The sequence below is a fragment of the Salmo salar genome, chromosome ssa04, assembly GCF_905237065.1.
Source record: "Salmo salar chromosome ssa04, Ssal_v3.1, whole genome shotgun sequence".
Taxonomy (NCBI): domain Eukaryota; kingdom Metazoa; phylum Chordata; class Actinopteri; order Salmoniformes; family Salmonidae; genus Salmo; species Salmo salar.
Genome location: NC_059445.1, coordinates 75,804,820 through 75,829,232, shown reverse-complemented (window position 1 = coordinate 75,829,232; position 24,413 = coordinate 75,804,820). Strand labels below are relative to the sequence as shown.

Sequence of the window (24,413 nt, the reverse complement as noted above, 5' to 3'; positions counted from 1 at the left end):
CAGACGTTTCTTGTAGTTGGCCACCAGGTTTGCACACATCTCAGGAGGGATTTTGTCCCACTCCTCTTTGCAGATCTTCTCCAAGTCATTAAGGTTTCGAGGCTGACGTTTGGCAACTCGAACCTTCAGGTCCCTCCACAGATTTTCTATGGGATTAAGGTCTGGAGACTGGCTAGGCCACTTCAGGACCTTAATGTGCTTCTTATTCAGCCACTACTTTGTTGCCTTGGCCGTGTGTTTTGGGTCATTGTCATGCTGGAATACCCATCCACGACCCATTTTCAATGCCGTGGCTGAGGGAAGGAGGTTCTCACCCAAGATTTAACGGTACATGGCCCCGTCCATCGTCCCTTTGATGCGGTGAAGTTGTCCTCTCCCCTTAGCAGAAAAACACCCCCAAAGCATAATGTTTCCACCTCCATGTTTGACGGTGGGGATGGTGTTCTTGGGGTCATAGGCAGCATTCCTCCTCCTTTTCCAAACACGGCGAGTTGAGTTGATGCCAAAGAGCTCCATTTTGGTCTCATCTGACCACAACACTTTCACTCAGTTGTCCTCTGAATCATTCAGATGTTCATTGGCAAACTTTAGACTGGCATGTATATGTGCTTTCTTGAGCAGGGGGACCTTGCGGGCGCTGCAGGATTTCAGTCCTTCATGGCGTAGTGTGTTACCAATTGTTTTCTTGGTGACTATGGTCCCAGCTGCCTTGAGATCATTGACAAGATCCTCCCGTGTAGTTCTGGGCTGATTCCTCACCGTTCTCATGATCATTGCAACTCCACGAGGTGAGATCTTGCATGGAGCCCCAGGCTGAGGGATATTGACAGTTCTTTTGTGTTTCTTCCATTTGCGAATAATCACACCAACTGTTGTCACCTTCTCACCAAGCTGCTTGGCGATGGTCTTGTAGCTCATTCCAGCCTTGTGTAGGTCTACAATCTTGTCCCTAACATCCTTGGAGAGCTCTTTGGTCTTGGCCATGGTGGAGAGTTTGGAATCTGATTGATTGATTGCTTCTGTGGACAGGTGTCTTTTTTACAGGTAACAAGCTGAGATTAGAAGCACTCCCTTTAAGAGTGTGCGCCTAATCTCAGCTCATTACCTGTATAAAAGACACTTGGGAGCCAGAAATCTTTCTGATTGAGAAGGGGTGAAATACTTATTTCCCTCATTAAAATGCAAATCAATTCATAACATTTTTGACATGCGTTTTTCTGGACTATTTTGTTGTTATTCTGTCTCTCACTGTTCAAATAAACCTACCATTAAAATTATAGACTGATCATTTCTTTGTGAGTCGGCAAACGTACAAAATCAGCTGGGGATCAAATACTTTTTTCCCTCACTGTAGGTATTTGTAGTTGTCCACATATTCTAAGTTAGAACCGTCCAGAGTAGTGATGCTAGTCGGGCGGGCGGGTGCGGGCAGCGAACGGTTGAAGAGTATGCATTTGGTTTTACTAGCTTTTAAGAGCAGTTGGAGGCCACGGAAGGAGTGTTGTATGGCATTGAAGCTTGTTTGGAGGTTTGTTAACACAGTGTCCAAGGAAGGGCCGGTGTCATCTGAATGGTGTTGTCTGCGTAGAGGTGGATCAGGGAATCACCTGCAGCAAGAGCGACATCGTTGATATATACAGAGAAAAGAGTCAGCCCGAGAATTTAACCCTGTGGCACCCCCATAGAGACTGCCAGAGGTCGATACAACAGGCCCTCCAATTTGACACACTGAACTCTGTCTGAGAAGTAGTTGGTGAACCATGCGAGGCAGTCATTTGAGAAACCAAGGCTGTTGAGTCTGCCGATAAGAATACGGTGATTGACAGAGTCGAAAACCTTAGCCAGGTCAATGAAGACGGCTGCACAGTACTGTCTTTTATCGATGGCGGTTATGATATCGTTTAGTACCTTGAGCGTGGCCAAGGTGCACCCGTGACCAGCTCGGAAACCGGATTGCACAGCGGAGAAGTTACGGTGGGATTCGAAATGGTCAGTGATCTGTTTATTAACTTGGCTTTCGAAGACTTTAGAAAGGCAGGGCAGGATGGATATAGGTCTATAACAGTTTGGGTCTAGAGTTTCACCCCCTTTGAAGAGGGGGATGACCGCGGCAGCGTTCCAATCTTTAGGGATCTCGGACGATACGAAAGAGAGGTTGAACAGACTGGTATTAGGGGTTGCAACAATGGCGGCAGGTCATTTTAGAAAGAGAGGGTCCAGATTGTCTAGCCCAGCTGATTTGTACGGGTCCAGGTTTTGCAGCTCTTTCAGAACAACTGCTATCTGGATTTGGGTGAAGGAGAAGCTGGGGAGGCTTGGGCAAGTAGATGCGGGGGGTGCGGAGCTGTTGGCCGGGGTTGGGGTAGCCAGGAGGAAAGCATGGCCAGCCGCAGAGAAATGCTTAATGAAATTCTCGGTTATCGTGGATTTATCGGTGGTGACAGTGTTACCTAGCCTCAGTGCAGTGGGCAGCTGGGAGGAGGTGCTCATATTCTCCATGGATTTTACAGTGTCCCAAAACATTTTGGAGTTAGAGCTACAGGATGCAAATTTCTGTTTGAAAAAGCTAGTCGTTGCTTTCCTGACTGACTGCGTGTATTGGTCCCTGACTTCCCTGAAAAGTTGCATATCGCGGGGACTATTTGATGCTAGTGCAGTCCTCCGCCTATAACACTCCTCCAGAGAGATGGAGGCTATAACACTCCTCTCCTCCAGAGAGATGGAGGCTATAACACTCCTCTCCTCCAGAGAGATGGAGGCTAAAACACTCCTCTCCTCCAGAGAGATGGAGGCTAAAACACTCCTCTCCTCCAGAAATATGGAGGCTATAACACTCCTCCAGAGAGATGGAGGCTATAACACTCCTCTCCTCCAGAGAGATGGAGGCTAGAAACACTTCTCTCCTCCAGGGAGATGGAGGCTATAAAACTTCTCTCCTCCAGAGAGATGGAGGCTATAACACTCCTCTCCTCCAGAAAGATGGAGGCTAGAACACTCCTCTCCTCCAGAGAGATCAGGCTATAACACTCCTCTCCTCCAGAGAGATCAGGCTATAACACTCCTCTCCTCCAGAGAGATGGAGGCTAGAACACTCCTCTCCTCCAGAGAGATGGAGGCTAGAACACTCCTCCAGAGAGATGGAGGCTATAACACTCCTCTCCACCAGAGAGATGGAGGCTAAAACACTCCTCTCCTCCAGAGAGATGGAGGCTAAAACACTCCTCTCCTCCAGGGAGATGGAGGCTAAAACACTCCTCTCCTCCAGAGAGATGGAGGCTATAACACTCCTCTCCTCCAGAGAGATGGAGGCTATAACACTCCTCTCCTCCAGAGAGATGGAGTCTAGAACACTCCTCTCCTCCAGAGAGATGGAGGCTAGAACACTCCTCTCCTCCAGAGAGATGGAGGCTAAAACACTCCTCTCCTCCAGAGAGATGGAGGCTAAAACACTCCTCTCCTCCAGAGAGATGGAGGCTAAAACACTCCTCTCCTCCAGAGAGATGGAGGCTATAACACTCCTCTCCTCCAGAGAGATGGAGTCTAGAACACTCCTCTCCTCCAGAGAGATGGAGGCTAGAAACTCCTCTCCTCTAGAGAGATGGAGGCTAGAAACTCCTCTCCTCCAGAGAGATGGAGGCTAGAAACTCCTCTCCTCCAGAGAGATGGAGTCTAGAACACTCCTCTCCTCCAGAGAGATGGAGTCTAGAACACTCCTCTCCTCCAGAGAGATGGAGTCTAGAACACCCCTCTCCTCCAGAGAGATGGAGGCTAAAACACTCCTCTCCTCCAGAGAGATGGAGGCTAAAACACTCCTCTCCTCCAGAGAGATGGAGGCTATAACACTCCTCTCCTCCAGAGAGATGGAGGCTAGAAACTCATCTCCTCCAGAGAGATGGAGGCTAGAACACTCCTCTCCTCCAGAGAGATGGAGTCTAGAACACTCCTCTCCTCCAGAGAGATGGAGGCTAAAACACTCCTCTCCTCCAGAGAGATGGAGGCTAAAACACTCCTCTCCTCCAGAGAGATGGAGGCTATAACACTCCTCTCCTCCAGAGAGATGGAGGCTAGAAACTCATCTCCTCCAGAGAGATGGAGGCTAGAACACTCCTCTCCTCCAGAGAGATGGAGTCTAGAACACCCCTCTCCTCCAGAGAGATGGAGGCTATAACACTCCTCTCCTCCAGAGAGCTGGAGGCTAGAGCACTCCTCTCCTCCAGAGAGATGGAGGCTATAACACTCCTCTCCTCCAGAGAGATGGAGGCTAGAAACTCATCTCCTCCAGAGAGATGGAGGCTAGAACACCCCTCTCCTCCAGAGAGATGGAGGCTATAACACTCCTCTCCTCCAGAGAGATGAGGTCTAGAACACTCCTCTCCTCCAGAGAGATGGAGTCTATATCACCCCTCCAAGACCACCAACAGTCAGTATCTGGATAATATGTGTGAAATGGTTATTAATGTATGTGGCATCAACAGAGAGGTATATTTTCTGGGGTTTTAAATATTGACAGGCTTTCATTAGGCTGACCACTCAAGAGAAAGCTTCAAACTGTAACTAGTGCCTGCAACCTGGTTCAGGTTATCAGTCAACCTAACATGGTCATTACAAACAGCCCAGGAATTAAATCATCAAGTGTTGATCACATCTTTACTAATGCTGCAGAAATTAGATTGAAAGCAGTATCCAAATCCATTAGATGCAGTGATCACAATATAATATAGTAGCCATATCTAGGAAAACCAAAGTTCCAAAGGCTGGGCCTAATATAGTGTATAATAAGTTTGTAGTGATTCATATGCTGTTGATGTAAATAATATTTGTTTGTCCGTGGTGTATAATGAGAAGCAACCAGACAATGCACTTGACACATTTATGAAATTGCTTATCCCAGTTACTAATAAGCATGCACCCATTAGATGCATGCACCCACTGTAAAAACTATTACATCTCCATGGATTGATGAGGAATTTAAACAGTTTATGGTTGAGAGGGATGAAAGAAATGGCAAATAAGTCTGGCTGTACAACCGATTGGCAAATGTACTGCAAATTGAGAAATTATATGACTAAACTGATTAAAAAGAAGAAGAAGAAACTACACTATGAAACAAATATAAATGACATAAAGAATGATAGTAAAAAATCTTTGGAGCACCTGAAATTTTGGCCAAAAAGACAAACTCCGCTCCATAATACATTGAATCAAATGGCTCATTCATCCCAAAACCCACTGATATTGCCAACTACTTTAATGACATTTTTTCATTGGCAATATTAGCAAACATAGGCATGACATGCCATCAACAAATGCTGACATTACACATCCAAGTACATCTGACCAAATTATGAAAGACAAGCATTGTAATTTTGAATTCCGTAAAGTGAGTGTGGAAGAGGTGAAACAAATATTGTTGTCTGTCAACAATGACAAGCCACCGGAGTCTGACGACTTGGATGTAAAATGACTGAGGATAATAGCGGATGATATTTGTCACGGATCCCTCCGGAACTTTGATCATGCACACCTGTCCCCTATTCCCACTGATTAGTACTTGTATAAGTGTGCCCTTTGGTTTCCGTTGTCTGTCGAGTATTGTTACTATATCCGTTGGTGCGTATGAGTACCTGTGCTGTATGTTTTGGCTTTCGTGCCATTGTGGATTGTGCAGATGATTACGGGTCTCGTCCCGTGTGTTAATCATTGTTTGCGTGTGTATGTATTCGAGGTACTCCTCGCTCTTTTGTTTGGGTTTCAACCCTGTGTTTTGTTACGTGTTTGTTTGGTCTTCATCCGTTTGTTTGGTCTTCAGTACGCAGTAATTTGGGGTATAATAAAAAACAACTATTAAGCATTCCTGCGCCTGTCTTCCGAATAATTTATGCCTACGTGACTATAGTGCCACTCCTATTTGCCATATCTTCAATTTAAACCTAGAACGTGTGTGCCCTCAGGCCTGGAGGGAAGCAAAAGTTATTCCCGCTACCTAAGAATAGTAAAGCCCCCTTTACTGGCTCAAATAGCTGACCAATCAGCCTGTTACCAACCCTTAGTAAACTTTGTGTTTGACCAGATACAATGCTATTTTACAGTGAACAAATTGACAACAGACTTTCAGCATGCTAATAGGTGTCACGTCCTGACCAGTAGAGGGTGTAGTTGGGTCAGGACGTGGCAGAAGGGAGTGAGTGTTTTATTGTTTCATTTAATTTTGGCCGTGTGACTTCCAATCAAGCACAGCTGTAGAGGGTTGTGGTTGATTGGGAGTCACACATAAGTTGCCTACGTTTCCGTTGTGTGGTGTGGGTAATTGTTCTTGTCACTGTTGTTGCACCTGACAGGACTGTGTTGGCTGTCAGTTTTGTTGTTTTGTGAATTGTATAGTGTTCGTAACATTAAAAATGACGAACCCTAACTCCGCCGCATTTTGGTCCACTTCTTCCGTAGACAGCCGTTACAATAGGGATGGAAATTCAACAAGCACAACACTTAGACAAATGACTGATGATTGGCTGAGAGAAATTAATGATAGGCTGCTGCTGGAACAACATATGTCTTTACATCCCCTGCTATATTTTGGATAAAGAGTTACCTGTGTAACAGAACACAGAGGGTGTTCTTTAATGGAAGCCTATCCAACATAATCTAGGTAGAATCAGGAATTCCGGCTGTCTAGGCCTCTTTCTTTATTCAAACTTTACTAACGACATGCCACTGGCTTTGAGTAAAGCAGATGACTCAACACTATAAACGTCAGCTACTACAGCCACTGAAATGACTGCAACACTTAACAAAGAGCTGCAGTTAGTTTCAGAGTGGGTGGCAAGGAATACGTAAGCCCTAAACATTTCAAAAACTAAAAGCATTGCATTTGGGACAAATCATTCACTAAACCCTAAACCTCAACTACATCTCGTAATGAGTAATGTGGAAATTGAGCAAGTTGAGGAGACTAAACTGCTTGGAGAAACCCTGGATTGTAAATTGTCATGGTCAAAACAAATTGATACAACAGTAGCTAAGATGGGGAGAGGTCTGTCCATAATAAAGTGCTGTTCTGCCTTAACAGTATTATCAACAAGGCAGGTCCTACAGGCCCTAATTTTGTTGCACCTGGACTACTGTTCAGTCGTGTCGTCAGGTGCCACGAAGAGGGACTTAGGAAAATTGCAATTGGCTCAGAACAGGGCAGCACAGCTGGCCCTTGGATGTACACAGAGAGCTAATATTAATAATATGCATGTCAGTCTCTCCTGGCTCAAAGTGGAGGAGAGATTGACTTCATCACTACTTTATTTGTGAGAGGCATTGACATGTTGAATGTACCAAGCTGTCTGTTTGAACTACTGGCACACAGCTCGGACACCCATGCATACCCCACAAGACATGCCACCAGAGGTCTCTTCACAGTCCCGAAGTTCAGAACAGACTATGGGAGGCACACAGTATTACATAGAGCCATGAATACATGGAACTCTATTCCACATCAAGTAACTCATGCTAAAATTAAAATTAGATTGAAAAAAACAGATCAAAAAACATCTTATGGAATAGCGGGGACTGTGAAGAGACACAAACAGACACACACACGATAACATACGCACTATACACACACGTACACATGGATTTTGTGTTGTAGATATGTGCTAGTAGAGTAGGGGCCTGAGGGAACACAATGTGTTGTGAAATCTGTTGTGAATGTATTGTAATGTTTTTACAATTGTATAACTGCCTTAATTTTCCTGGACCCCAGGAAGAGTAGTTGCTGCCTTGGCAACAGCTAATTTGGGATCCATAATAAATACAAACACAAATAACACTCCTGTCCTCCAGAGAGATGGAGGCTGTAACAATCCTCCATAGAGATGGAGGCTGTAACACTCCTCCAGAGAGATGGAGGCTGTAACACTCTTCCAAAGAGATGGAGTCTATAACACTCCTCCAGAGAGATGGAGGCTATAACACTCTTCCAGAGAGATGGAGGCTGTAACACTCCTCCAAAGAGATGGAGGCTGTAACACTCCTCCAAAGAGATGGAGGCTGTAACACTCCTCTAGAGAGATGGAGGCTATAACACTCCTCCAGAGAGATGGAGGCTATAACACTCCTCCAGGGAGATGGAGGCTGTAACACTCCTCCAAAGAGATGGAGGCTGTACCACTCCTCCAGAGAGATGGAGGCTGTAACACTCCTCCAAAGAGATGGAGGCTGTAACACTCCTCCAGAGAGATGGAGGATGTAACCCTCCTCCAGAGAGATGGAGGCTGTAACACTCCTCCAAAGAGATGGAGGCTGTAACACTCCTCCAGGGAGATGGAGTCTATAACACTCCTCCAGAGAGATGATGGCTGTAACACTCCTCCAAAGAGATGGAGGCTGTAACACTCCTCCAGAGAGATGGAGGCTGTAACACTCCTCCAAAGAGATGGAGGCTGTAACACTCCTCCAGAGAGATGGAGGCTGTAACACTCCTCCAGGGAGATGAAGGCTATAACACTCCTCCAGAGAGATGGAGGCTGTAACACTCCTCCAAAGAGATGGAGGCTGTAACACTCCTCCAGAGAGATGGAGGCTGTAACACTCCTCCAAAGAGATGGAGGCTGTAACACTCCTCCAGAGAGATGGAGGCTGTAACACTCCTCCAGAGAGATGGAGGCTGTAACACTCCTCCAGAGAGATGGAGTCTGTAACACTCCTTTGAGGAGCTCCATGTTTTACTCCAGTCCCAGTAACATTGCCCCAGCGGCACATCATCGGGATCATCATGCCAAGCAAGCCCTCCCTCTCAGGTAACACTGTTTCCATACAATAACAGCAATGGGATGACAAGGGGTACTCTTTATCCCTCAGCCTAACAAGCCACAGCCATAATGCAATCTTTATTCAAATGTGGGGTCTGTCCAAAGTTTTGACAGCTGGGTGAAGTAGGGTGTAGAGTTGCAGTGTATTGCAGGAAATGCCTACAGTGATTATCTAATAGCTCACACCAGCCTCCATCATATTGCAGGAGATGTCATAATGATGTGAATACTGCTGGTGTAATCCAGCCTGCTTCACACACAAACACACAATGCCTGTTCATTCCATCTCCTATCACTTCTATTGCAGGGTCTTCATAGAAAGTACTAATAATGTGGTAACAAGTTATTTTGCCAATATTGCAACACTGAACATGGTACTGTGGTACAGTGCAGACACTAGAGCCAATACATAGCACGTGTCTGACAATATCTCACTGTGATGTGTCTGTAGAGTACAGGGACCACAGACTGATTGATATGATAGATCAGTCTAGTCAAATCCAAAAGGGAGAGTTCATACTTCAAGAGACTTTCTCATCAGAAAGAGAGAAGAAACCCATGCCTGATATTTAATAGATCATAGCAAAGAGCACGACTCAAACACCATCATTAAGTTTGCAGACGACACAACAGTGGTAGACCTGATCACCGACAATGATGAGACAACCTACAGGGAGGAGGTCAGAGACCTGTCTGTGTGGTGCCAGGATTACAACCTATCCCTCAACGTGATCAAGACAAAGGAGATGATTGTGGACTACAGGAAAAGGAGGACTGAGCACGCCCCCATTCTCATCAATAGGGCTGTAGTGGAGCAGGTTGAGAGCTTCAAGCTACTTGGTGTCCACATCACCAACAAACTATCATGGTCCAAACACACCAAGACAGTCGTGAAGAGGTCATAACAAAGCCTATTCCCCCTCAGGAGACTGAAAAGATTTGGCATGAGTTCTCAGATCCTCAAAAAGTTCTACAGCTGCACCATTGAGAACATCCTGACTGGTTGCATCACTGCATGGTATGGCAACAGCTCGGCCTCCGACTGCAAGGCACTACAGAGGGAAGTGCGTTCGGCCCAGTACATCACTGGGGCCAAGCTTCCTGCCTTCCAGAACCTCTATACCAGGCAGTATCAGAGGACGGCCCTAAAAATGGTCAAAGACTCCAGCCACGCTAGTCACAGACTGTTCTCTCTGCTACCGCACGGTAAGTGGTACTGCAGCACCTAGGTGCAAAAGGCTTCTTATCAGCTTCACAGCTTCAACCCCCAAGCCATAAGACTCCTGAACTGCTAATCAAATGGCTACCTGGACTATTTGCATTGTACCACCACACCCCCTCTTTTACACTGCTGCTACTCTCTGTTTATTGTCTATGCATAGTCACTTTAACTCTACCTACATGTACATATTACCTCAATTACCTCGACTGACCTTTGCCCCCACACATTGACTCTGTACCGGTACCCCCTGTATAGAGCCTTGCTACTGTTATTTTACTGCTGCTCTTTAATTATTTGTTATTTTTATTTGTAATTTTTTACTTAACACTTATTTTTCTTAAAACTGCATTGTTGGTTAAAAGCTTGTAAGTAAGCATTTCACTGTAACGTCTACACCTGTTGTATTCGGCGCATGTGACAAATAAGATTTGATTTGATTTGATGCTCGTGTGTATTGATGAGTAGAGAGGGAAATGTAATATCGCTCGCTGCGTTCACTCGCGTGCCTAACAACATGTGCTGGGCTTTGCTGCCATGGAGTCTTCACAAACTACATAATGTCTGATCAACTGGGATTTATCTCAAGTTTTGGGAGGCTGCACGTGCAGTGGCCTGTTTAGTACAGTACAGTATTGTATGTTATCCTCAACCACCACCAGCCATCAGCAGACTCACCAGTGTCTCCATTTCCTGTGCCCTTACTTACCTTTGGCCCCTGACCGGGCAGACTGGTTAGTTTGGCCCCTTGTTAATATAGGACCAGGCTGACTGGTTAGTTTGGCCCCTTGTTAATATAGGACAAGTCTGACTGGTTAGTTTGGCCCCTTGTTAATATAGGACCAGGCTGACTGGTTAGTTTGGCCCCTTGTTATTAAAGGACCAGACTGACTGGTTAGTTTGGCTTGGAGCAGAAGTTGAATCAGAGGATCAGGTACACAAATAGTCTGTATTTATTTAACAGTGCAGATGATGATGAAACTGGATACAGAGGTTATCAACAACATATACAAATGCAGGGAAATCATGGTGAAACACTTAACTCTCACAGCTGAGTAGATGCATATATTCTGACAGAGTTCTGTAATAAGCAGCACCCCTGAATGATAAAAATGTCTGCCCTAACCTAGCATAAACCATTAACACCTAGAACAGGTATTAGTATTTTCAATAGACAGTGTTAACACACCTCGAATGCAATACTATTGCTCAATTGACATACAGTGAGGGAAAAAAGTATTTGATCCCCTGCTGATTTTGTACGTTTGCCCACTGACAAAGAAATGATCAGTCTATAATTTTAATGGTAGGTTTATTTGAACAGTGAGAGACAGAATAACAACAAAAGAATCCAGAAAAACGCATGTCAAAAATGTTATAAATTGATTTGCATTTTAATGAGGGAAATAAGTATTTGACCCCCTCTCAATCAGAAAGATTTCTGGCTCCCAGGTGTCTTTTATACAGGTAATGAGCTGAGATTAGGAGCACACAGGCTGGAATGGGCTACAAGACCATCACCAAGCAGCTTGGTGAGAAGGTGACAACAGTTGGTGCGATTATTCGCAAATGGAAGAAACACAAAAGAACTGTCAATCTCCCTCGGGCTGGGGCTCCATGCAAGATCTCACCTCGTGGAGTTGCAATGATCATGAGAACGGTGAGGAATCAGCCCAGAACTACACGGGAGGATCTTGTCAATGATCTCAAGGCAGCTGGGACCATAGTCACCAAGAAAACAATTGGTAACACACTACGCCGTGAAGGACTGAAATCCTACAGCGCCCACAATGTCCCCCTGCTCAAGAAAGCACATATACATGCCAGTTTGAAGTTTGCCAATGAACATCTGAATGATTCAGAGGACAACTGGTGAAAGTGTTGTGGTCAGATGAGACCAAAATGGAGCTCTTTGGCATCAACTCAACTCGCCGTGTTTGGAGGAGGAGGAATGCTGCCTATGACCCCAAGAACACCATCCCCACCGTCAAACATGGAGGTGGAAACATTATGCTTTGGGGGTGTTTTTCTGCTAAGGGGACAGGACAACTTCACCGCATCAAAGGGACGATGGACGGGCCCATGTACCGTCAAATCTTGGGTGAGAACCTCCTTCCCTCAGCCAGGGCATTGAAAATGGGTCATGGATGGGTATTCCAGCATGACAATGACCCAAAACACACGGCCAAGGCAACAAAGGAGTGGCTGAAGAAGAAGCACATTAAGGTCCTGAAGTGGCCTAGCCAGTCTCCAGACCTTAATCCCATAGAAAATCTGTGGAGGGAGCTGAAGGTTCGAGTTGCCAAACGTCATCCTCGAAACCTTAATGACTTGGAGAAGATCTGCAAAGAGGAGTGGGACAAAATCCCTCCTGAGATGTGTGCAAACCTGGTGGCCAACTACAAGAAACGTCTGACCTCTGTGATTGCCAACAAGGGTTTTGCCACCAAGTACTAAGTCATTTTTTGAAGAGGGGTCAAATACTTATTTCCCAAATTAAAATGCAAATCAATTTATACAATTTTTGACATGCGTTTTTCAGGATTGTTTTGTTGTTATTCTGTCTCTCACTGTTCAAATAAACCTACCATTAAAATTACAGACTGATCATTTCTTTGTCAGTGGGCAAACATACAAAATCAGCAGGGGATCAAATACTTTTTTCCCTCACTGTAACAATGATCAACAATGAACACGTTACTCAATATAAATAGGGGATTTACGATAAACAATGAAATCATTAACCGGAAAACGAATGATAAACATAAAAAAACATGATAATGATAACCAGACTCATTTGTTCTTTCAATTTTACAATACACAATGTTTTACAGGACTAGCGATACAGGACTAGCGAAAACATAGTTATGGCAGCAAACAAGTTAGGAACAAACTTTGCAGCAAAACACTGTGTTAATGTGGGGAGAAATGGAGGGAAATGCTGGGCATGAGTCACGTGTCGATAGCTCACTGGCACAATCGTTGCTTTCAAGCGCTCCTTCCCAGTCAGTCCGTTTAGTCCAGTAGATATAGCGATGTCATCATATTCGCAACCAGCAGGCATATGGAAAATGAATGCTGACCCTGAGATCCTGTGTTGGGAGAAGATGAGCCAGTCGTGACAAAAGTGCCCCGAGACAGCAAGTCTCCCCAAGTTTATTTTTCATGGATGGATGGATTGCTGTGCTTCTTATTGTTAGCGTGGCAGGAGCAGGGTGCTGGTTTGTTCCAAATTCACTCTGACAATTTTGCAATGCTCCTTGACTAACCCCACACATGATTATGCAGCTGAAATGCAAAGGGCTCTTCAGCTCTAATTTTGTCAAATGTTGTTTTAATGGAGAATATTGTTAATCATTTGCATTAACTCATGAGTCAATAAACTTGCTTATGAGGAGTCAGGACTAGGCTAAGTTACTGAGGATGTTAAAAACCTGAAGTAGTCAATATATGGGGTCATATTTCTTATCTTGTTTTTCTATTAAACTTGTTGATGATGCAATATATCTACAGTACACAGATGTACAGTACACATATCATAGTGCTGACGTTGCTTCTAGAGGCAGTTTGAAACTCGGTAGTGAGTGTTGCAACCGAGGACATACGATTTTTTACGCACTACACGCATCAGCACTCGGCAGTTACAGTTGACTGGGGCAGCTCTAGCAGGGCAGAAATTTGACGAACTGACTTGTTGGAAAGGTGCCATACAATGACGGTGCTGCGTTGAACGTCACCGAGCTCTTCAGTAAGGCCATTCTACTGCCGAAGTTTGTCTATGGAGATTGAATGGCTGTGTGCTCGATTTTATACACCTGTCAGCAACGGGTGTGGCTGAAATAGCCAAATCTACTAATTTTAAGGGGTGTCCACATACTTTTGTATATCTAATGTATTTACACACATATTTTGCTTAAACCTTGTTTTACAATGCAGTGCAGACAGCTTTTAGGCAAAGCCGTCTATTTGACTACATTTGATGAGAATGCACAATGCCAAGGGATGGTCTAAAACTTTAGGCTCTTGCTACTGAAATCAAAACATGCTTTTTTATTTGGACATGGTGGAATTTTTTATGCAGGTTTACAGTAGTACTACGCCGTTGCAGACAACATTGAAAACCAATATTAATGTATTGCTAAAATAAATGTTTTGAGGGTCACAGAGAGGTCTATAATTCTGTCAAAGTGTCATGGTCACAGGCCACAAAAGACACAACTCATGTCGAGTTAACTTGAATGATTCTCCCCTGGTTCCTACACACTCTCTCCTCCCACTCTCTTCTTCCTCTCTCTTTCCCCTCTCCTCTCTCTCTCCCTCTCACTCCTCCCTCTCTCCCTCTCTCTCCTCCCTGAATCACTTAGTCACCCTTTACCTGACATGATCCCTCTGCTTTTAAGTTAACATCATCTAATATTGAAAGTGATCTGAAAGGTAATGGGAAGATCTTTGAACACATTTAGTCAAATGGCAGTTTTGTTCTAGAGTTAACATCCTGATCCCTGGGCCCCAGTAATCTATATGCCTCTCTCTCTCTCTCTCTCTCTCTCTTCTTCTTTCCCTCTCTCTCTCTCTCACCTCCAGGACTATACATTGACTATGTATTTCCAGCAAGCTTGGCGAGACAAGCGGTTATCCTACTCGGAGATTCCCCTCAATCTCACCCTGGATAACCGGGTAGCGGATCAGCTGTGGGTCCCAGACACCTACTTCCTAAATGACAAGAAGTCTTTTGTCCATGGTGTCACAGTGAAAAACAGAATGATTCGACTCCATCCAGATGGAACCGTGCTCTATAGCCTGAGGTAATGTTTGTAATGTTTCATAATACATATTTTTTTAAATGACTTGACATTACTTATCTGAATATCTGATATCTGAAATGAATTTAGGGATATGGCTTTTCTATCTTCCACCCCAGTATGTAACAAAACCATGTACAAAATCACACCAATAACAAGCCTAACTCTATCCAATGAAGGCAACCTAGTGAGCTGGTTGACTTAGTCATCGATCATAGTCATCCGTCTAACTAGCCAACCGTATGAGAGCGTATGGTCCATATCCTTGACTTTTCCCCAGATTCATTTTAACAAATTACAGGATTATCTAGACAACAGCATCTGTCAACTGAAAAGCCAGTTTGAGGGTTGGTCAGATTGGATGTGGATGTCAGATTGTTGGGTGGTCCGCTGTATTTCTAGCTTCCATCTCCCCCCCCCGCCCTACACACACCTATACGTACTCCCACCCCCCGCACTATGATCACTATGTGTTGTTGGCTTAGCGTTCGACACGCCACGTTATGTAATTCCTCTGCAAAAAAGAGCAATTAGCCGATTGTTTCATGGAGTGATTAATTGATTATTACGTGTCGACCATAGAAGCCACATTATTGCTGAGGCTAGAAAGCTTCAAGTTATTAGCCTTTCGAGGTCCAGAATAATCTCTCTGTCTGATCTCTCACTGAACTGACTAGTCCTATCAGACAAGAGGGAACTGCAAACCTTGTCCTCTACTATCCTATATCTCATCTTACTTCCTGATTACATGCAGAACTACTACTAAAGCTATCAGGTATCAAGTTAAGACCCAAGTACAGACTGTGTGAAGTAAAAATGTTTATTGTAACAGGGGCAGGCAAACGACAGGTCAAGGCAGGCAGGGGTTGATAATCCAGAGTAGGAGCAAAGGTACAGGACGGCAGGCAGGCTCAGGGTCAAGGACAGGCAGAGTTCAGTAATCCAGAGGTGGCGCAAAGGTACAGGACGGCAGGCAGGCTCAGGCAGAGTGGTCAGACGGGCGGGTACAGGGTCAGCACAGGCAAGGGTCAAAAACCAGGAGGACGATAAAAGAGAGGCTGAGGAAAGACAGGAGCGGACAGGACAAACGTTGGTAAACTTGACGAACTGGCACAGACAGACAGAAAACACAGGTATAAAAACCCAGAGGATAAGTGGAGAAGATGGGCGACACCTGGAGGGGGTGGAGACAAGCACAAGGACAGGTGAAACAGATCAGGGTATGACAGTACCCCCCCCCCACGCCTGGGTGGATACCTGGTTGACTGGGGTGCCGGTGGTGAAAGTCGGCGATGAGGGCTGGGTCCAAGATGTCTTTAGCGGGAACCCAGCACCTCTCCTCCGGGCCATAAACCTCCCAGTCAACCAGGTACTGGAAACCCCTGCCCCATGGTTGAACCTTCAGGAGGCGTCTCACCGTGTACGGTGGCTGGCCATCGATGACACAGGGGTAGAGATGGGCCTAGAAACAGAAGACAAGGGGCAGTCAGACATGATTTGACTGTAGACACAGAAGAGGTAGGAAAAATACGGAGGGTACGGGGCAACAGAGGACAAACAGCGGAGGGGCTAATGATCTTGGCGCAGGGGAGAAAGGTTTTGTCTTCCGGGGGTGTAGCCGCGGCACTATAGTGGCGTGCCAGTGCCTCAGGCTTGACCTTCTTGGATACCGGTCGGTGCTGCGGAAGCGAAGTGGCACAGGCCTTACTGAAACCTTCCTGGATGTCCTGGTTCTCTGCTGAGCAGGCGGAGAGGTCCAGGGCAATTTCCAAGTCCCCAGGAAGACGACCCAAGGCAGGCAGAGCTGACTTCAGGCAATGAGTGTGGCAGGATGGGCTCCAGCCCACAATGGCACCAGTAGCCCAGTCATTGGAGGGATTGTGTCGCTGGAGCCAAGACAATCCCAATACCACGGGAACCTGCGGAGACTCAACCAGCAGGAATTGGATCGTCTCGCTGTGGTTCCCTGATACTCGTAGGTTGACGGGGGTGGTCTGGTGGGTGACCCGGCCTATAGAGCGCCCGTCCAGTGCTCTAACACCCATGGGAATTGAGAGGGGTTGAGTAAGGATGCCCAGCTCGGACACCAGAGACGTCCGTGAGACTTACATCGGCCCCTGAGTCGATGAGTACCTGGAGAGACTTGGACTGGTTGCCCCACAGCAAGGTGGCATGGAGAGGGGGGAGAGTAAGGGGAGAAGAACAGTTATCTTTATGACCCATCACTCCAACGAATGAGCTAGGTCCCTTGAAGGGACAAGTAGACACAAAATGACCGGCCATACTGCAATACAGACAACTCTGGGTCTCAAGTCTGCGTATGCGTTCGGCTTGAGATAGCCTAGCCCTGCCGAGCTAGGCTGTCTCCAGCCGAGACCGCCCAGCCCCATCCCTCAGCGTTTTACCAAAACAGGGGTGGGGAGAATGCTTTGTTATTGTTTCAACTGCTCACTGCCTCTTTAATTGGAATCTTAATTGGATTCAGTAAGTCTAGTGTTTCCTGATCGCTGATGCAGCCACTGTGCACAAATATTCCACATTTTCAAATTGGCCAAACTAATTTATTCGCCATTGAGCTGCCAATTCGCCTGCAGAGTGATTACAAAGCGAACACCACAGGATTTTGTGCCCCAGTGTGTTTTCATGAGGCACCTTTTGTTGACATTCAGAGACAGTGTTTTTGCTACCAATATAACTTGCAGCCTGGATTGATATTGAAAATTGAAATTCACTCCTTCAAAGGCATTTATATAGCTCCAACTCAACAATAAAGATGCTCATTGAGTTTTCAAAGGAAAGTCATTGAAAAGAGAAAACAACAGAATTTGCAAAGTTAAGGAAGGTGCCTTTCTGTAAGTTTGTACAAGCTTCGATTGGCTACAGTACAGTCTGTGGTTTTGAACATGATTGCTCTTTGTTCAAGAAGTTGTTGTCTGAGTCACTGCAGAGGAGCACAAAGCACACTAGTCCAAGAAAAACAAAAGAAGTATAGAGAGAAAATATGGAGAATTGATAGTACTGCTAGCACTGCATGTGCCCAGCACCGGAGGTGACTTGAGGTAAAATAGAACTCTCTCTCACTCCTTAGAAGATGACGGAATGCACAGTGAAAATGTTAAGCGTTTTCATCTATATTCTTCGTAGCTGTCTATTTATCACCACAAACTGATGCTTGCACTAAGACCGCACTCAATGAGCCATAAGCAATCAGGAAAACGCTCATCCAGAGGCGTTGCTTCTAGTGCCGGGGACTTTAATGCAAGGAAACTTAAATCCGTTTTACCTCATTTTTACCAGCATGTTAAATATGCAACCAGAGGGAAAACAACTCTAGACCACCTTCACTCCACTCACAGAGACGCTTACAAAGCTCTCCCTCGCCCTCCATTTGGCAAATTTGACCATAATTCTATCCTACTGATTCCTGCTTACAAGCAAATATTTAAGCAGGAAGCACCAGTGACTCGGTCAATAAAAAAGTGGTCATTTGAAGCAGATGCTAAGCTACAGGACTGTTTTGCTAGCACAGACTGGAATATGTTCCGGGATTTTTTATTTATTTAAACTTTATTTCACCTTTATTTGACCAGGTAGGCCAGTTGAGAACAAGTTCTCATTTACAACTGCGACCTGGCCATGATAAAGAAAAGCAGTGAGACAAAAACAACAACACATGTGATAAACAAACATACAGTCAATAACACAATAGAAAAATCTATGTACAGTGTGTGCACATGTAGTAAGATTAGGGAGGTAAGGCAATAAATAGGCCATAGAGGCGAAATAATTACAATTTAGCATTAACACTGGAGTGATAGATGTGCAGATGATGATGTGCAAGTAGAGATATTGGGGTGCAAAAGAGCAAAAGCAAAAGTGCTATTTACAGATGGGCTGGGTAAAGGTACAGCTATTTACAGGTACAGTAAGCTGCTCTGACAGCTGATCCTTAAAGTTAGAGAGGGAGATATACGTCTCCAGCTTCAGTGATTTTTGCAATTCATTCCAGTCATTGGCAGCAGAGAACTGGAAGGAAAGGCAGCCAAAGGAGGTGTTGTCTTTGGGGATGACCAGTGAAATATGCATAAACAAACGTACAGTCAATAACACAACAGAAAAATCTATGTACAGTGTGTGCAAATGAGGTAAGATAAGGGAGGTAAGGCAATAAAATAGGCCATAGTGGCAAAGTAATTACGATATAGCAATTAAACACTGCAGGGATAGATGTGCAGAAGATGAATGTGCAAGTAGAGATACTGGGGTGCAAAGGAGCAAAAATAAATGAATAAATACAGTATGGGGATGAGGTAGATGGATGGGCTATTTACAGATGGGCTATGTACAGGTGCAATGATCTGTGAGCTGCTCTGACAGCAAGTGCTTGATGTTAGTGAGGGAGATATGAGTCTCCAGCTTCAGCGATTTTTGCAGTTCGTTCCAGTCAATGGCAGCAGAGAACTGGAAGGAAAGGCGGCCAAAGGAGGAATTGGCTTTGGGGGTGACCAGTGAAATATACCTGCTGGAGCACATGCTGCGGGTGGGTGCTGCTATGGTGACCAGTTAACTGAGATAAGGCAAGGTTTTACCTAGCAGGGTCTTGTAGATGACCTGGAGCCAGTGGGTTTGGCGATGACTATGAAGCGAGGGCCAGCCAACGAGTGCATACAGGTCACAGTGGTGGGTAGTATATGGGGCTTTGGTGACAAAACAGATGGCACTGTGATAGACTGCCTCCAATTTGTTGAGTAGAGTGTTGGAGGCTATTTTATAAATTACATCGCCGAAGTCGAGGATCGGTAGGATAGTCAGTTTTACGAGGGTATGTTTGGCAGCATGAATGAAGGATGCTTTGTTGCGAAATAGGAAGCCGATTCTAGATTTAATTTTGGATTGGAAATGCTTAATGTGGGTCTGGAAGGAGAGTTTAGAGTCTAACCAGACACCTAGGTATTTGTAGTTGTCCACATGTTCTAGGTCAAAACCGTCCAGAGTAGTGATGCTGGACGGGCGGGCAGGTGCGGGCAGCGATCGGTTGAAGAGCATGCATTTAGTTTTACTTGCCTTTAAGAGCAGTTGGAGGCCACGGAAGGAGAGTTGTATGGCATTGAAGCTTGTCTGCAGGCTTGTTAGCACAGTGTACAAAGAAGGGCCAGAAGTATATAGAATGGTGTCGTCTGCGTAGAGGTGGATCAGAGAATCACCAGCAGCAAGAGCGGCAGGGCTTGCAAACTATTATAGACTACAAAGGAAGCACAGCCGAGAGCTGCCCAGTGACACGAGCCTACCAGACAAGATAAATTACTTCTATGCTCGCTTCGAGGCAAGTAACACTGAAACATGCATGAGAGCATCAGCTGTTCCGGACATCACCCTCTCCGCAGCCAATGTGAGTAAGACCTTTAAACAGGGCCACATTCACAAGGCCGCAGGGCCAGACGGATTACCAGGACGTGTACTCCAAGCATGCGCTGACCAACTGGCAAGTGTCTTCACTGACATTTTCAACCTCTCCCTGTCTGTAATACCAACATGTTTCAAGCAGACCACCATAGTCCCTGTGCCCATGAACACTAAGGTAACCTGCCTGTCACGTCCTGACCAATATTTTATTATATTTGGTCAGGACGTGGCAGAGGTATATTTGTTTTGTATTATGGGGTTTTGTGTGGGGTGTATTAGTTTGGTATAGGTTCTAGGTTTGTTTTTCTATGTGTAGTTTTGGGTGCTGGACTCTCAATTGGAGGCAGGTGTTTCTAGTTGCCTCTGATTGGGAGTCCCATAAGTAGGTGTGTGTTTGTTTGGTTTTCGTGGGTAGTTGTTTTTGCACTGCGTGTTGTGTGCCTGCAAAACTGTTCCTGTCGTGTATATTGTTTTCCAGTGGATGCGTACTCCTTTTTTGAATTAAAACATGAGCATCCATATTCCCGCTGCAGTTTGGTCTATTCAACACGGCTCTTTTTGTGACACTGCCTAAATGACTACCGACCCGTAGCACTCACGTCTGTAGCTATTATGTGCTTTGAAAGGCTGGTCATGGCTTACTTCAACACCATTATCCCAGAAACCCTAGACCCACTCCAATTTGCATACCGCCCCCAACAGATCCACAGATGATGCAATCTCAACAGTGGTAGGCCTGATCACCGACAACGACGAGACAGCCTATAAGGAGGAGGTCAGAGACCTGACTGTGTGGTGCAAGGACAACAACCTCTCCCTCAACGTGATCAAGACAAAGGACAAATGAAAAGGAGGACCGAGCACACCCCCAGAGTTTCAAGTTCCTTGGCGTCCACATCACCAACAAACTAACATGGTCCAAGCACACCAAGACAGTCGTGAAGAGTGCACAACAAAACCTATTCCCCCTCAGGAAACTGAATAGATTTTGCAAAAGGTTCTACAGCTGCACCATCGAGAGCATCCTGTCTAGTTGCATCACTGCCTGGTATGGCAACTGCTCGGCCTCCGACCGCAAGGCACTACAGAGGGTAGTGCTTATGGCCCAGTACATCACTGGGGCCAAGCTTCCTGCCATCCAGGACCTCTATACCAGGCGGATTGCTTCAGCCACCCTAGTCATAGACTGTTCTCTCTGCTACCGCACGGCAAGCGGTACCAGAGGGCGAAGTCTAGGTCCAACTCTGGTATTATCTATAACATTGCCACTTGAATAACTCAACCTACATGTACATATTACCTCAATTACCTCGGCTAACCCCGCACATTGACTCTGTACCGGTACCCCCTGTACATAGCCTCGCTTTTGTTATTTACTGCTGCTCTTTAATTATTTGTTACTTTTATTTCTTAATTTTTGGGGGGTAATTTTCTTAAGACTGCATTGTTGGTTAAGGGCTTGTAAGTAAGCATTTCACCGTAAGGTCTACACCTTTTGTATTCGGCGCGTTTGAGAAATAACATTTGATTTGATTTGACTTCAGAATTTATGTTGTTCTTTCATAAACGGATGTTACAGGTGTAGGATCCTAATTTGACCTTCCTGTTGCAGGAGCACTTTCCTGCATTGCAGGAAATGTAAAACTTGTAGTGTATTTGAGTTTTAAAAAGGTGTCAGAAGTTTGTCATTTCAACTTTGAACTTTCAGACTACAAAAATGTCCATTAATTATATTCCACATAGCAATTCACATGTCCTGTTGCTGCAGGATTTTCGCTCAAATTAAGATCCTATATCTGTAATAATGATGCTTTGGCATTGGACAGGTTTGTGTTATCTATCCATGAGAAATAACATTAACCCATGTCACAAACAGTCATCAGAACAGACCAGCAGTAGGAAACCCAAGGTGACCACACACAATGACCTCAATATCGTGTGAGAATATGTCCAGGGGAGACGTGCTGACGCCTGTGTGTGAAACTAGAACAGACAGCAGTAGAAGTGGGCTGATGGGACGTGTGGATGGATCTGTTTGTTCTCTCTCTCCTTTCCCTACGGCCCTGGTCCCTCCTCCTCCTTGAGGCCTCTGCTCTGACCTCAAACTTCTGAAGCTCCAGTGAGGTTCTGGATCCTAGTGAGATCCCACACTGTACACTGAGTACACTGAGCCTGTGCCAGTGTCCCATCGTGCCATCTGGCATTTGAGGTCACAGTAGGTGGACAGCCATATGGGGCTCAGTTTGCACCACTTGTAGTCAGTAACCAGCCGGCAACCGCAGGGTGCATGTGACGTGTCTAGTGCAGTAGTGCCTAGGTAGAGGTTAGTTGTATGGCTTACCAGTTGCTTGTGTGCTCTTACTTACAGCTCGCTGCCGCCGGCTAGCCCTTGTGATGAATTGGGGAGCAGCTTCATGCACAAGTCTCCCCTTGCCGGTACAAAGCCTCTCAATAACCAAGACTCCTGTTGGGCCTCCTCGCGGTGGCACATGTTAACTGGTTGTCTTGAAACTCCAGGCTAACTGGCAGGGGATCTCGGAGCAGCAGTTGGCCCCAGGGATGCATCTGTGTGGACATGTCCTAGTAGCCGTCAACCACTGTCCCGCTGCCTTGTGGGTTAGTCTGGTATGTCAAAGGCTAGGGAGGCACACCCTAAGAGAAAAGCAGCGTGCAGGCGGCGCGCGGTTGGCAGACGCCGACAGAATGGTGTTCCGGCAGCCTCTTGAAGCTGTGGAAGATACTGGTCATCCTGGGTTTCCCCCCTTTCAACTGGAATTTCACCTTCCTGCAGTGAAGTAGTGCTGTTGGGGATTGCGCACCCTCAGCGGCACTTTAAATAACTTATTTTGCGCGGGTATCCACTTCTGACCTCGGTGAAGCCATCAACCGGAAACCGGACTAAAGTCTGGCTGAGTTGGGGTGTCTGGTGATGGGGCAGGAGTGAATGCACCGGGAGCCCTTAATCAGACCGCTGCAAGCCAGCGGCACAGGGCTATGATTGGACTCTACAGTCACCAAAGGATTCATCGTTAACTCAGAAGTGGAAGTCATCATCGAATGCAATGGACTACCATAAGCAAGTCAGTAACCAAGCAACCGAGGGTTATGTTGGAAACGTGAAAATGATACTTAAAATTAATACCTAAAACAAATATTCACAGAGACACACAAAACATTCACGTGCACACACACACACACACACACACACACACACACACACACACACACACACACACACACACACACCACTGGCCTACCACGGTACTGTATGTGTACACATTCCTTTGTAGACTGTGTCAAAGGCGCTTGCTTAAGTTCTACCCCATTGAATCAATCTTGACACAGAGATCAGAAAGTTTCTGGCAAGTAACCGGCAATTTGCTCCTTGGTTAAACACTTGGAAGTCAGAAACCTTCAGAAGATGCATCAAAGGGAAATTACTGCTGACAAAGACAGGGTGACCGCAGGCGGAAAGAGAACATCCATCTCGACCTTGGAGGCTTTAAGGAACATGCCCACTCCTGGGTGCAAAACGTCTGGAGGGTGTAATTTGAAACAGCAAGCAATATTTCTTTTTTTCCATTTCTTCATTGATATTAACTGGCTTTGTGACAAGACTCTCTGTGTTATGCGAGAGTTTGGCCTGTTACAGGTCCAATGCAGCTGTTTTTATCTCAATATATCTTGGTAAGAATTAAGTAAGTACCTTACAGTGATTGTTTTCAATTAAAATTGCAAAAAAGAAACAAAAATAGGTTCTTAGCAAAAAGCTATTTATCAAGCAACAATTTTTAGCTGGGACTGTCTGGGAGTGGTCGAGTGGGGAGGGGGAAATTGTTATTGTCAGAGAGGTTTGGAACTCTCTTGGTTATTGGTCTATTATCTCATTTACAACCTGGTGATGTCACCAGGCAGGTCAAAACTCCATCCCACCAAAACAGGCTGAAACAGCACTTACACTAAAAGAGCATTATCATCATTTTCACAAATTCATAGTATTATTCCATGCTCATATGTTGGAAATACAGTATATATAAAACACAGGAAATCATGTTTTTGACTGCACTGGGCCTTTACCTTCTACTGCACCTACAGAAACAGAGCTTCAATGTACTATCTGAGATAGTACATCTGAGATATCTGAGATATCTACTGCAGCCCTCATCCTCCACATACAACACCCGTTCTGCC

At 45.4% G+C, this 24,413-nt stretch overlaps 1 protein-coding gene across 1 annotated transcript in view; it reads left to right on the top strand.

Annotated features, from left to right (window-relative positions):
• LOC106603846 (gamma-aminobutyric acid receptor subunit beta-2) overlaps window positions 1-24,413 on the top strand; it is a 111,959-nt gene that overhangs the window by 42,638 nt on the left and 44,908 nt on the right. The window contains exon 4 of the mRNA XM_014198033.2: window positions 14,602-14,822. Coding sequence (XP_014053508.1) covers window positions 14,602-14,822 — 221 coding nt within the window. The remainder of the gene's footprint in view (window positions 1-14,601; window positions 14,823-24,413) is intronic.